The sequence below is a fragment of the Zea mays genome, chromosome 9, assembly GCF_902167145.1.
Source record: "Zea mays cultivar B73 chromosome 9, Zm-B73-REFERENCE-NAM-5.0, whole genome shotgun sequence".
NCBI lineage: Eukaryota > Viridiplantae > Streptophyta > Magnoliopsida > Poales > Poaceae > Zea > Zea mays.
The window spans coordinates 118630687-118645400 of NC_050104.1; the positions used below are offsets into that span (position 1 = coordinate 118630687).

The 14714-nt window shown below is 45.8% G+C and overlaps 1 protein-coding gene and 1 non-coding gene across 3 annotated transcripts; one reads left to right on the forward strand and one right to left on the reverse strand.

Moving 5' to 3' along the window:
• Positions 1-777: 777 nt before the first annotated feature.
• LOC103638906 (uncharacterized) lies at positions 778-6835 on the reverse strand. Its single transcript, XR_004549283.2, has 6 exons — positions 6646-6835; positions 6477-6548; positions 2319-2435; positions 2061-2095; positions 1579-1679; positions 778-1354 (listed from the first exon to the last, which is right to left on the reverse strand). It is a non-coding gene; the product is annotated as an uncharacterized protein (transcript).
• A 65-nt stretch (positions 6836-6900) lies between these two features.
• Positions 6901-9493, forward strand: LOC100281629 (uncharacterized). 2 transcript variants are annotated; one of them, NM_001154548.2, is given in 4 exon segments: positions 6936-7111; positions 8274-8339; positions 8413-8477; positions 8950-9432. In NM_001154548.2, coding segments are annotated over 4 exon segments (372 nt in total). In that variant the 5' UTR covers positions 6936-6985; the 3' UTR covers positions 9065-9432.
• Positions 9494-14714: the final 5221 nt, after the last annotated feature.

Here is a 14714-nt window from a genome sequence, read left to right on the forward strand (position 1 = left end):
GAACTCATCACTCCTTATTGGATACGATAAGGTGAGAGCTAAACAAAAGTAGATATTAGCAACAAATAGTAGTGAGTCCACGTTTACGCATAAATAAATATTAAAAGGCTCTATAAGGCTAGTGAGAGAATTGTTTAAACTAAATTGTTAGAGCAATTTAACAAATTGCTAGATCATTTCATCATCGTCATGGACGAAGACGTGGAAAAAAGCCATATATTAATCTTGAAAACGTTGATGAGGAAGATGAGAAAAAGTTCATTAATTATTTATGGATTATGTAATTTATTTTTATGTTTAAGCCATGTACTTTTAAATGATTTTTTATAAATATATAATTGTATTTGCTATGTATTTTTCCGCTAAGTCCATGTCAATTTAAAAATAGTAAAAAAAAGACAATGTACGCTCATATTTATGTAGGATGAAACTAATACTCCATCCATTCCAATTTATAATTCATTTGACTTTTTCAAACTAAGTTTAACCGGCTCATTTATTCAAAAATTTTGCGAGCAAATGAAAAATTCAAAAGCATACATAAAGTATATTATATGTTAAATAATATCGTAACAAAAATTAATAATAATTATGATTTTTTAATAAGACCAGACGATCAAACTTAAGGTAAAAAAAGTCAAACGAATTATAAAATAAAACGTATGAAGTATTATACTCTTTCTGTTTTTTTTATTTACCATTGTTTAGTTAAAATGAACTAACATGTGATAAATATTCGAGAACAAAGGTAGTACAATGGACGAGCATTACAGTAGATAAACACAGATAAACACTGACAAAAATCAATTACATAATTTATAGTATATGGTCGATAGTGATACAACATGACGTGACAGTAAATATTAACCCGCGAGATCTGAACTGGCGAGTACTCCTACCACGTAGGATCCCATCGCGTCTGCCTGCCTGAGCCCTGAAATTAGGACGATCAACAGAAGGCAAAACAGCCGGGTCCGTGACTCCGTGGTCCTCGCCAGTCGCCAGGCGGGCGCACGTCCCAGTTCGTAGCAGAGTGGCAAGTGTTTCGCCTGTATGTATGATTGTACCCTCGGCAACCAAAACATACCAACAGTCTGTGCATCTGGGCTTGCTAGAGGAAGTAGAAAAGCAGGAAGATAGACAACTCTACTTTGGACATGCATGACAGATATAGAACTTCCAAGAAACAGCACGAACGAAACAAAGCTCAGTTGGTTATCGATTATAAAGAGAGAACGCCTGCCCAACTGGTATAGAAGATAAAACATTAACAAGTGACTCCATAGGGAAGAACTGCAGCTGCCACCGGCCTGCCCTCCTCGTTCAGGATATTATATGTTGAAGCTGCATTCCTCTGCAAACCATGGAAGCATTGTATTATAAGCAGACAGGAAAATCACAAGTTTCCTTCCTATTGGAATTCCTAAGCTTTGTTTTCGAAAGAGGAAAAGACGATGAAACAGTGCAAAGGGAGAAGAATGCCATATCAAACGGTGCTTCTAGTGTTATATTCCAGTTGACTGCTACTTTCATTCTAGTTGACTGCTTCGGTATTAATTATACCATTAAAATCCATACCGAATCAACTGCTTCTAGTTTCATTCCAGTTGACCGAATGAACATCCGCAGCTCAGGACTGACCAGCTGGACGTGTCTTCCGCAACCAAGAATAAAGATCTCTGGAGAAGAATGACATATCAAATGATGCAAATCACTTTAATATTTCTACCGATGAGGATGATAGATGATTAAAGTGATGCAAATCATTTTAATACAGAAAGGACTAGAAAACAAGATCTGAAGCACTATAATGAGCCCACCTTGACAAAATGTTTGCACACCAACCACAAATAAGGGCTGACTGTTGAATTAATAAACATAAACATGAAATCTCTCACAATAAAAAAACATGCATGCCTTATGGCTTCCTAATAGAGCAGCACCAGCACCACTGGTCCACATAAAAAACCAAGAAATAAGACCCATACAAAGCATTGAATTGTGACATTAGCACAACAATATGCATGAAGGTAGCAGAGCATTCACCAAGAGAAAATTACCTGGGATAGGGTGCACAACTTTGAAGATTGATAAACTGTGTTATTTAAGCAAGGAAAAGTGTCAGGAAATAACTTATAAACAAGAATATTACCATCAATACAATGGCAAGCAAAAGGTAACAGAGACCAAACTCTAATTGCACACTGCAAGAGCATTGAAGTACCAAAGCTTCAATTACCATCAATATTCATATTAGCATATATACAATGGAGTATAAAACACTTGCACCAAACTCCAACTTCAAGTGTGAGTCCTACCTTTCAGGAGTTATCTCTGAGAACGTTTTGGGTGCCCATGTCATTATCTTGTTCTCTACAATCAATACACTGCCTTCATATTTTACATTGTTAATTTTGAATCCAGTGTCATCATACCTACAAACAGCAAACCACACTTGAGACACCTGGTCCAATGTTCCAGTTAAAACTGAGCTACAGAACTAAATGATACAGCTTACTGGCTCTTTGTTAAATATATAGAAAAAACACACAACACCAAAACATTACATAGAACTCTGAGCCTCCAAGACATGGCATATGACGACATTCAAGTACCTTTTGGACAATAGGTTTTCCCATTTGTGTGTTACTTCTACTAATTACATCCAAATTTATACTAATTACCGAGGAATTAAGTTGATGAGCTAGACCATGAAGTTGTAGGAGAGAGTTATCGAGCATCGCCTGCCTGCGAGAAATGACACGGACATCTACGAACCAATTTGGTTTCATGCCCAGAAGATCAACCATAGAGGCAACTTTCTTAATAAGACAAATTATAGAGTGGTTTAGGGAGCAGAAGAAGGGCCCATACATGTTTTTCATTGACTTGGAGAACACTTACAACAAGATACCAAGGATGTCATATGGTGGGCTTTGGACAAACATAAAATCCCAACAAAGTTTGTTACTCTCATCAAGGACTTGTGCAAAAATGTTGTGACTAGTGTTTGAACAAATGATGGTAACAAATATTACTTCTCGATTAAAAATAGAACTACATCAAGGGTCACCCTTGGGCCCGTATCTCTTTGCCTTGGTGATGGATAAGGTTACAAGGAACATGCAGGGGGATATCCCTTAGTGTATGCTTTCCGCAGACGATATAGTGTTCGTTGATGAAAGTTAAGCGGGAGTAAATAGGAAATTGGAGTTGTAGCGGCAGGCCCTTGAGTCCAAAAAATTTAGAATAAGCAGAACTGAAACTAAATGCATGAGATGTGACTTTGACACCAATGCAAATGAGGAGGGAGATGTGAGCTTGGAAGATCAAGTAGTGCCTAAGAAAGATACCTTTCGATATTTAGGATCGATGCTACAGAGAGATGGAGGCATTGATGCAGTCATGCAGATGTTAGTCATATAATCAAAGCAGGGTAAATGAAGTGGCACCAAGCATCTGGCATTCTCTAGGACAAGACACTACCATAAAAGCTAAAAGATAAGTTTTATAGAACGACGATTAGACAAGCTATGTTGTACGAGGAGTTGAATGTTAGCTTACAAAAGCATGCCATATTCAACAATTGGGTGTTGCAGAAAGGTGTATGGATTTGTGGTCACACAAGAATGGACCGAGTTCTAAACAATGATATATGTGATCGTCTAGGCATCTAGGGGTAGCACCAATTAAATAAAAGCTTGTCCAACATCGTTTAAGGTGGTTTGGCCATGTCCAAACCAGACCTTCAGATGCACCAGTGCATTGTGGTGTCCTAAGTCATGATAATAATGTGAGGAGAGGTAGAGGAAGAACGAAATTAGCATGATGGCGGCAATAAAAAGGGATTTGAAAGGTTAGAATATACCTAGAAATTTGTGTTTCGGTAAAAGTGCTTGGAAAGCAGTTATTGACGTGCCTGAACCATGAGTAGGGGGCTCATGTTGGGTTTCAATTTGCTTACCTGTAATACCCAAAAAGTGAGCTATTGTTTTCTTGGCTAGTTATGGCGCTTCATGTCGATTGATTAGTTTTTCAAAGCTGTCATCATGCTATAGGGAAGAGAAACACAAAAATGTGTTCGCTTTAATTTTATCTTTTGAAAATAGAAATGGTAGAGATAAATACTAGATTTGAAATAAGGCAGATAAGGGCTGATCCAACTTATGTTTGGGTTGAAGAATCTAACCCACTTAGCCAGAAGATCAATTAGCCCATCACCAGGACCAATCAGCCCATGCTACTGTTTATGGGTACTGTAGCAACATGCTGCAGTGTCGACCCCACCTTTGGCATCCAAAAACCTCCCTCTTCAAAGCAACCACCTTCCATCTTCCATTTTGGCTGCCGCACATAGTAATGGAGAGGCGAACATGGGAGAGAAAGAGCTAGAAAGGAAGAGGTGAAGAGCAGGACGACGCCTATCTCCACAAAGTTGGAGGGTCTTTAGTTCACTGCAGGTGTCCCTTGCTATCTCCAATATATCATGTTTACCCATCCCAACTTCGCTTTGGCACCAAGGTCAGCAATTTGCGTTAGCGAGAGAAGGACATAGGGAGAAGATCGTGGGAATCATCATCCTTTCTCGTTGCCGTATTTTTTATTCTTGCCCTACTATAGAACATGTTTCTTGCCCTACTATAGAACATGTTTCTACAATGTTTTTGGCGATTTAGTTCATGGGAAAGGTCAAGTAGAGGTGTTATGCTGGTGAAAACCTTTGACGCAATTGGTTCCCTTGTGTTTTGTAATTTCCAGAATAGACAGTTTCTGTTTATCATGCCATTAGGGTGCCATAGCGGGCAAATATGCCATACCCATGAATAAGTTCTTCATAACTTTAAAATCTTTTGCGCTCGTCAAATTTCAAGGCTTTAGGCTGTGTGGTTCAGGAGTTATATCTTTCTTAGGGTGACTATTGCTGATGATGTTCTAGACATCAATTCAGTTTTTGGCCATGTTCAAGGCCAAGCTAGTTTTTTTCTAGTGAATACCAAAGTTGTAGAGTTTTTAATAAGCTTTCTAACGGTGTTTAACATGTTGCTATATGTTTAACATAAATTCAGTTATGATTGTTTGATATGACTGATGCTATCCTATCATCACAAAAGTTTAGTTAGTTTGCAGGCTTGTTTAGGTACCTTAGTGCCTTTAAACTATGTGCCAGTAAGGACACGTGCTATAGGGAGGCCGAGATATTGATGAAGATGTTAGCCATAGAATCAAAACAAGATGGATGAAGTGACATCAAACATCTGACATTCTGTGTGACAAAACAGTACTATACACGTTAAAAGGCAAATTTTATAAGATGATAATTATACTTGCTATGTTTTATTTTGATGTTAATCTTTTCTTATGTTATCAAGCACAATTTTACGAAAAAAAAGAATAAAACTTTGCAAAAATGTTTTATGCATTATTTGCTTCCTACACAAAAAAGGTGAATAAATATCCGAATTTTATATCTATCATTTGAGAAGATATATGGTAAACTTGAGGTTTACCTTTTATTAATCTTTATAAGCTCAATGCTAAAAACAAGAATATAAATTTGTATAGCAGATTATATTCGCAAACAAAGAAAACCGACCAAAAAAGCTGATATCCGAATAAGTATCCGTTTTCGACCATTTCCATCCCTGCCACGGTTATCAGAGGACCATCAGGTAGTATACCCTACCTATTCTAACATATTGTGGATAAATGTCACAAATATGACTAGACGAGAATATAACATCAACTACGGAAAATTTGCATAGCAAAATAGGGATAGGAAACAAATGCAAAAAAAATATATTCGCCCTTACGTGTTCTCTTCCTCTATGCTCAGCCAAAGAGGTATCGATTCATTTTTGTCAATGCCGGTTATTTACAACTGCTCATATTGATAACAGTTCCAATTTATTATGAGTCCCTAAAAGTTGATCCTGTTGGAAATAGTCCCATATCATGTGTTGTGAAAGAGCAAACATGGTTAATATGGTTGAGGGTTTAATTCTAACGAGCTAGCTTTATGGGAGGGTGTTGGCCCAACAGACCTAAAGTCTGTTGTTGTGCGTTCGGGCGCGTGTGTTGTGGCCGGATGGCCTGAGTGGGCGCGCCGTGTGTGTGGGTGACCTGACGGACACGCCTTGTGTTGGCGGTCCGGTTCCAATAATTGGTATCAGAGCCAGGATGGCCTAGTGCATTCTCAGACAAATCTCGGCTAGCAATGTATGATGGAGAGATTATTGAGATAGTCTCACATTATGTGTTACACACACGATTGCTGTTACACACACGATTGCTGATCCAAAATCCATCAAGTCCACACCTTAAATCCAAAGAAGAATTACATGCATTGCATATGCATAATCATATACAAAAATTAGGAAATAGGGAGCACAACCTCACCCTTAAAAACTGTTGGCATTAATTAAATAATAATAAAATGGAAATAATGATGCGCAAGGATGCAAGGAGAGATTGCGTACGACTGGAATCGGAGCTCGTCTTCCGGGACGCTGTCGATGAGGTTGATCTGATCGTACAACGAGAAGGTCCTCCTGCTCATATCCGCGTCCCAAACAAATCAGATAAGCACCCGAGGAGAAGAAAAGCAACAAGTCACATTTCCTCGGTCCAGCAGGAGCCAGCGTATACCTGAGAGACGGAAGGCGCCTGTGTCGTGCGCTGCCGGAGACGGGATCACTCCGCAGCGACTTCACCAGCTGCGGCAGAGCCCCCAGGGCCTTCTGCCCCCAAGCCGCCGCCATCGCCTCCCTCCCGCTTCGCCCGTCGGTCGGCTCCTCGGCAGGGGCGGTCGTTCTAGAGGGGTCGGGAAATTTTGCATAACGGAAATTCGAACGGGTCCCACTTGACGATTGGAAATTCGGCCCTGCGGTTGGTTGGGCCTTTGGTTATTTGTTTACACACATTTTCAACTCTGTACTGGGCGTAGGCCGTAGGCCGTAGGGCGAGCTCCCAGGTCGACGTGGCGGGGATGGCTGCGACGGCCGGCGGTGGCGGTGGTGGAGGGGCTAAGGCGGCAGTGACCGAGCAGATAGCACAAGCAGTGCGGTCCACCTCCAACCTCCTCCAGCTGATGGAGCAGTCCTCCCCCGCTCAGGTCTCCCGCCTTCTGCCCCCATCTCGTCTTGTTTGGGTCTAGAGTGTTCCGATTGTAAGCATGATTTTACAGCCGTTTGCTGATCACAAGAATCAACGCTTTTCCAAATTTGTGCGAAATTGACTTAATTTATGCGGTAGTTCGTGATGTCTCCCTTTACTCTTTAGATTAGAGACAGTATGGTTAGGATTTTGGATGGATTTACTTTTGTCTTGAAGGTGAAATGATTGTCCAATTCATGAATGTTATTATCTTCATCCTATACTACATAACCTAGAAGTTATTCTTTTGGAGTTTGGCGGGTTCTTCTTGCCCTTGAGCCTGCGAGCGAGCAGTAGGTAGTTTTTTTTGGTCGAGGTCATTGTTTTGCTGTATACAAAGACTCAAAGAGCGCCCAAATGTAAGGGTTATTGCCCCCTTTTTTTCTTAATATAAAATTTAGCAGCTCTCTTGAGTGCTCGATAGAAGTAACCGCTCTCCTGAGTGCTCGATAGAAGTAACCGAGAATCTGTAGGCATTCGACTGTCATTGATTAAGCAGTGCGCTTTGATTGTCATCTAGCAACTTCCACAATGCTGCGCTGAAGTGTCCATTGTGCAGCATGGTGTTACGGCTTTAGATGGATCCTCTACTTCAGGCTACAATTACCAACATGCCAATTCACTTATTTAAGGAGTGCTACTAAGTTTATGAGTCGTTTTATAGTTTAGTTTTGTATTTTCAGCTCTACCCACCTCTATCTCTCAACCCCTTTCTGATTCTTTCTGATTTTTTCCTCATATAATTCAATAAAGGTTCAGACAGTTCAATGAACTGTGCCATACTTTCTTTCGATTAATAACTTTATGAAACTGTGTCCACAACATACATGCTGTGATGTTATGATCTTACATTGTTGTTACAAGTACAAGCGGTCAGCTAGGGGGTGTTTGGTTTGAAGAATCAATCCATTGCATCACGAGTCCATTTCACAAATTTAGTGGAATGAGCTCATTCCTCATATTATTACTAACTATTAGCTTATGAGGAATGGAATGGTGATAGATGAACTCATTCCATTCCACAAGTGAGGAGTGAGAAGATGATGGACTACCTCATTTCTCAAACCAAACACGCTATTAGTTAACCAAGATAATCAACATAGATGTACTTGTGGTCACAGGTTCATTTGGCAAAACTACCGAAGAACCTGCTGGAAAAAGCATCCTTTGCAAAGAACACAGAGCATGTAAGAAATAAGTGTAGCATTGGATGCCAAAACTAGTTGTAAGGTAGCAGTTAATATCTGTGTCCTGTTCTAGGTGCTGCACCAGCTACCTCAAGTAATATCATCCTTGGATGCTTATATGGACAGGAGTTTGCAAAGGTTAGCTTCCCCTATATGCATATTTATTTATTATGTTCACAGTACTGCTAGCTGTTCTCTAAAACTTAGTCATGGAGCTTTTTAGCTGCAATTCTGTCCAGATTCCAACCAACTAGGCTGAAGTTTATTTTCTTCCTCTTTGCCTTCCAGAAAAGGATCACTTATGTCAGTGTTGTGTCATATGATCGTTATGTCTTAATATACAATTTTTTCTTTTTTTAAAAAAATATTGCGAGACAGACTCGTCAATTTATTTCTAAACAAGAAGATCAACTAGCGAGCTTCTAGCTTACATTCGAATGACCCTTTCCCACTAGAACATATTGGTCTAGGATACATTCATCATAAGTAAACTGAAATCCCAGCTTGTAGTTCTGTAAGACGCACGCATGTCCAGATTTTCATGGAACTAAGTTGAAGTTTATTTTCTTCAATTTCACCTCTTCTTTTGTATATTAAAAAAAATGTGCAGTGCCTCTCAAATTAAGACTGTTACACAGCTCTTGTCAAACATGGAGAACACTCAGCTGAGGTACATGTTGCCTTCCTCTCAAAAGAAGAAAGATCAAAAGAGTACTGAACCTTAAGAATTCAGAGTCGACTGATGTGTTCACCGAGACATAATGGAAGGATATGTTCTTGCCGTTTTGTGCTAAAGAAATTTGAGTTTTGTGGCTCTCAAGAGATGGCTTGGCTTTATCTGGTGTAAGGATCCATCGTTGTCTACTGTCTGTCCCACATTTGCTGAGTTCGGTTGGGGGACGCTGTTAATGGAAATATTCTTCTTTCTTCAAACCATTTACGGGTGCCTAGGACCTGTATCATAAGGCAAGCATGCCTGTTAGTTGTCACACATTCTGGTCTATGAACACGTTGCTTTCTTGTAATTGCATTGGTTGTTTTAGCAGTAAATTATGGTAGAAATTATGAAGTGATCAAAGTGTTTAACGTGGCACTGATCTTTGTACTTCAATTGCATGCATACCCTATGCAGTGATGAGGCGGAGATTTTTGGATTTTTGGTATGCTCAAGATTTAACTTCAGAAATTTGCTATCCCCGACGCAGCGTAATTGGAACCGTGGTATTGTAAACAGTCCATCTTTAGAAAAATAGTATCCGAACGGTGTTTGAGCCTCGATTAAGGCTTCAATCAAGTTTTAGCGCTAAACGTTGACTTGGGTGGACCCTTGTGCCCTCATGGAGATTTAGGTAACGAATGCCGAACGGGAGGGCCGTCATTACTGTTTGGGCGCTCGTTGCTCTGCTTGCTTGCCTTTGGTCATATCATTAGCCAAACAAGCTAAACTAGGCAAGTAAGCACACAACTTAGGTACGTAATAAATAAAGTATAGAAGCTTAGTTAAGATAGAGATATAATTTTTTGTTGATGACTCTAAAATTTTTACTGAGGTATCGATAAGCTCATGGTTCCCCTAGTGCTTATTGGCTCGCAAGAATGTCCACGATAAGCTCATGGTTCCCCTAGTGCTTATTGGCTCGCAAGAATGTCCACGCAAAGGTCAAGTTCTCATTCGATTAACTTCGTGGATAGTCTTTGGACCTTCCTTTATGCGTAAGTGAATCTTTGAGATGGTCTCTCTCAGACCGTTCCTTGCTGTCTTCACTATCGTTCAGCCAAACCGTTGTCACGGGCAAACCCAACCAAAAATATGAGTGTGGGTCTAACATCTGAATGTGACCTAAATAGAAACCTACTAACTAATGGTCCTTTCCGCATTCGTATCTACAATAAATAAGATAAAAGGTCTACTAAAACATGAAAATTGAGCGAGGGTTCCTGCCCCCGCTGGGCTTAACGTGGGTCCACCCCTAACCGTTGTGAACCTCGTTCTCTCTAGTATGCAGCGATGTCCACCATAAATACAATAAATACAGTTGATATGTTCTCGCAACACTACAAGCCCCTCCGAGTACAAACGGAGAAACTATGTATATGTTATTATAGGCCCGTAGGTCCATGGGCTGGCCTTAGGGTTTCAGTTGTAAATTCATAAAAATTGATTCTAGTTGTGAGCTGTGAGAAATCTGTTGTGAGTTGACCACTATAAAAATACTTAAATTTATATGGTTAAAACAACTGCCAACTATAGATTCTATAAGAGCATGAAACTTTATAACATGGATGATAGTAATCTGAAAAATCTGGGGTAGGAGGTGATTCTAAATTGAACTAGAGAAATCTGTTGATTTTTTAGAAACATTATGTTGTTGTACCCGTTTGATTAACATTTCAGATTTTTTACAGCGATTCTAGTTCAAAAAGTTGAACCAAACACACTCTTAGGGATGGGTAAAATACTTGTGCCACGTAGTCAGCTCGGCTCGGCTTGTTACAATTTTATCACGAGTTAAGCTAGCATCTTGTTAACGAGCCAACTCGAGCCGAGCTCAAATCAGCTTGTTAGCTCGAACGAGCAACCATTTTGTCAGCAAAACTGTCGGGTACCATAATTAGGGGTACCCCCAACACTCCTAAACTCGGCTGGTAATCACCATCAGCGCAAACTACAGAGACTGATGGGCGCAATTCAGGTCAAGGCTTCGTCTACTCAAGGGACGCAATCTCGCCTCGCCCGAGCCCAGCCTCGGGCGAGAACAGTAGTCCCAGGCGAATTCACACCTCGCCCGAGGGCCTCCTCAAGCAACGGGCGCACCCTCGACTCGCCCGAAGCCCAGCTCGAGCAGGCTTCGTAGTGAAGCAACCTTGGCCAAATCGCCTCACCAACCGACCGTATCGCAGGCGCATTCAATGCAAGGATCGTCTGGCATCTTATCCTGACATGGGTGCCTCAGTCGGCAAGGTCGACGTGACCGCAGTCACTTCGCCCTCCCACTGAATGACCTGACAGGAGAACAGCGCCGCTCGCCCCTCTCCGACTGCTATGCCACCCGCCAGGGTGAGGCTGACAGCAGCTGAGTCCAGCCTCAGGCGCAACAGGAAGCTCCGCCTCGCCCGACCTTGGGCCTCGGCCTCAGGAGGAAGTCTCCGCCTCGCCCGACCCCAGGGCTCGGCCCCCGCCTCGCCCTCGGAAGATGGTCTCCGCCTCGCCCGACCCCAGGGCTCGCCCTCAACCTCGACCTCGGAAGGTGGTCTTCGCCTCGCCCGACCCCAGGGCCCGGCCTCAACCTCGACCTCGGGAGGAATCGTGTCCTCGCCCGACCCCGGCCTCAACCTCGACCTCGGGAGGAATCGCGTCCTCGCCCGACCCTGGCCTCGGCCTCAGGAGGAGCCTCCGCCTCGCCCGACCTTGGGCTCGGACCGACCATGCCGCAGGGGGTACATCATTACCCTACCGCTAGCTAGCTCAGGCTACGGGGAACAAGACCGGCGTCCCATCCAGGCTCGCCCCGGTAACAAGTAATGATGGCTCCCCGCGTGCGTCCATGACGACGGTGGCTCTCAGCCCCTTACAGAAGCAAGGAGACGTCAGCAAGGTCCCAACAGCCCCGACAGCTGTGCTTCTACAGGGCTCAAACGCTCCTCCGACGACCACGACGCAGCGTACACAGGGCTCTAGCACCTCTCCGAAAGCCACGTTGGCATGTACATAGGGCTCTGGCTCCTCTCTGCCAGACACGTTAGCATATTGCTACACCCCCATTGTACACCTGGACCCTCTCCCTACATCTATAAAAGGAAGGGCCAGGGCCCTCATACAGAGGGTGGTCGCGCGGGACTCCCTCTCTCCCTCGCGAACGCTTGTAACCCCTACTGCAAGCGCACCCACTCTGGCGTAGGATAACACGAGCCGCGGTTTTCCCCCCTTTGTGTTCCATCTCGCGCCAACCCATCTGGGCTGGGGCACGCAACGACAATTTTACTCGTCGGTCCAGGGACCCCCCGGGGTCGAAACGCCGACAGTTGGCGCGCCAGGTAGGGGCCTGCTGCGTGTTGATGAACAACTTCCCGTCGAGTTCCAGATGGGTAGTCTCCAGCAACCTCTTCAGCCCGGGACGCTGCTCCGTTTCGGGAGTCTCGAGTTCATGTCCCTCGACGACAGCTACGACATGGTACTCCTTCCTCCGCAACGCGGCAGCGACAACGACGGCCGTCAGCCCGCCCGGCGGCGGCGGACTCGGCGACGTCTTCCCCCCATGTCGGAAGAGCAGCATCCGGGTTTGTCCCGTCACCTTCCTCGTCGCAGGAGGAGGAAGCGGGGCAACCGTGGCCAGGCAGGAGGCGGCACCTCATCGGCTGTCGAGCGAGTCGACGACGCCGGCACCCCAGTGGGGGACATGTCGGGCGTTGACCTCGCGCCTGAGACAACGACAAGTGTCGTTTCCCCGCAACATGCCAACCCCAAGCGGACAGATGACGCCAGCACACTCGCGGAGAGGCCTGCTGGGCGTTAGCCTCGTACTTGAGATAACGGTGCAGTCCGTCCTCGACGCGACTTCGTCACCGTCCATCGATCGAGAGGTACCGTCCGTTTTCCACCCTGTGCCTTTTAGATTCAGCTTTGATCCACCAAGCGATCCCGCTTCGGTGAGCACTTTCATAAAGGCATATCCTAACCTTCCGGGGTACCATATGTGGTCAACCTGGGACCGACTGACGGCCGTCTCGACCTACGGGCCCCCGGGTTCCGAGGAAGACGACGAGCCTGACTCTGGTTGGGATTTCTCCAGGCTCGGTAATCCTAGCGCCATGCGAGACTTCATGACTGCATGCGACTACTGCCTCTCCGATTGCTCCGATGATGGCCACAGCCTTGACGACGAAGGTTGTGGCCCAAGTCGCGAATGTTTCCACATCAATCTAGGGGGTCACGACGAAGGCAACCACCTTGGTATGCCAGAGGACGATGATCCCCTGGGCCTGCGCCTCGCGTTGACATCCTGCGGGAGCTAGCTGTGGTCCCAGTCCCTGCGGGGGGGGGGGGGGTCAGGACACACAGCTCGAGCAAATCCGCGAGATGCAGGCCAAGCTCGACGAGGAAGTAGGACAACTTGTGCAGCTCCGGCAAAACATCTAGCAGGAGTGGGCAGACCGAGCACTAGCCGGAGAAGAGTGTCATCAGGCCCAGGACGTCCAGCGCCGTATCACTGACGATGTCAGGGCAAGGCTGCCCCCGGCTTCCAGTGGGGTCGGCTAGAACCTGGCTGCAGCGGCAATACTACTCCGAGCGATGCCGGAGCCATCCACCACCGAGGGGCGGCGTATCCAGGGAGAACTCAAGAATCTCCTGGAGGATGCCGCGGTCCGACGGGCCGAGAGCTCTGCCTCCCGAAGGCAAGGGTACCCCCCGGAGCATCGCGCCGCGACTTCCCGATTCATGCGGGAAGCCTCGGTCCACACCGGGCGCACGCGGGACGTGACGCCTGTGGCCCCGGGTCGCCTCGGCAACGAGCACCGCCGCCACGACCGTCGAGCCCGCCTCGACGAAAAGGTGCACCGAGGCTACCACCCCAGGCGTGGGGGACGCTACGACAGTGGGGAGGATCGGAGCCCCTCGCCCGAACCACCTGGTCCGCAAGCCTTCAGCCGGGCCATACGACGGGCGCCGTTCTCGACCCGGTTACGAGCCCCGACTACCATCACCAAGTACTCGGGGGAAACAAGGCCGGAACTGTGGCTTGCGGACTACCGGCTGGCCAGCCAGCTAGGTGGAACGGACGATGACAACCTCATCATCCGCAACCTCCCCCTGTTCCTCTCCGACGCCGCCCGAGCCTGGCTGGAGCATCTGCCTCCTGCGCAGATCTCCAACTGGGACGATCTGGTCAAAGCCTTCGCTGGAAACTTCTAGGGCACATACGTGTGCCCTGGCAACTCCTGGATCTCCGAAGCTACCGCCAGCAGCCAGGGGAATCCCTGCGAGAGTATATCCGGCGATTTTCGAAGCAGCGCACCGAGCTTTCCAACATTACCGACTCGGATGTCATCGACGCGTTCCTCGCTGGCACCACTTGCCGCGACCTGGTGAGCAAACTGGGTCGCAAGACTCCCACCAGGGCGAGCGAGTTGATGGACATCGCCACCAAGTTCGCTCTGGTCAGGAGGCGGTCGAGGCCATCTTCCGTAAGGACAAGCAGCCTCAGGGACGCCAGCAGGAAGACGTCCTCGAGACGTCTGCCTAGCGCGGCACAAAGAAGAAAGGCAAGAAGAAGTCGCAAGCGAAACGCGACGCCGCCGACGCAGATCTTGTCGCTGCCGCCGAGCACAGGAACCTTCGAAAGCCTCCTGGAGGGGCTAACCTGTTCAACAAGATGC

Coding starts and splice junctions, on each gene's coding strand:
- LOC100281629 (XM_008660357.3), top strand. CDS start 6,986: ATGGCTGCGACGGCCGGCGGTGGCGGTGGTGGAGGGGCTAAGGCGGCA. Junction 7,112..8,412: donor AGCAGTCCTCCCCCGCTCAG/GTCTCCCGCCTT, acceptor GTCCTGTTCTAG/GTGCTGCACCAGCTACCTCA. Junction 8,478..8,949: donor ATGGACAGGAGTTTGCAAAG/GTTAGCTTCCCC, acceptor AAAAATGTGCAG/TGCCTCTCAAATTAAGACTG.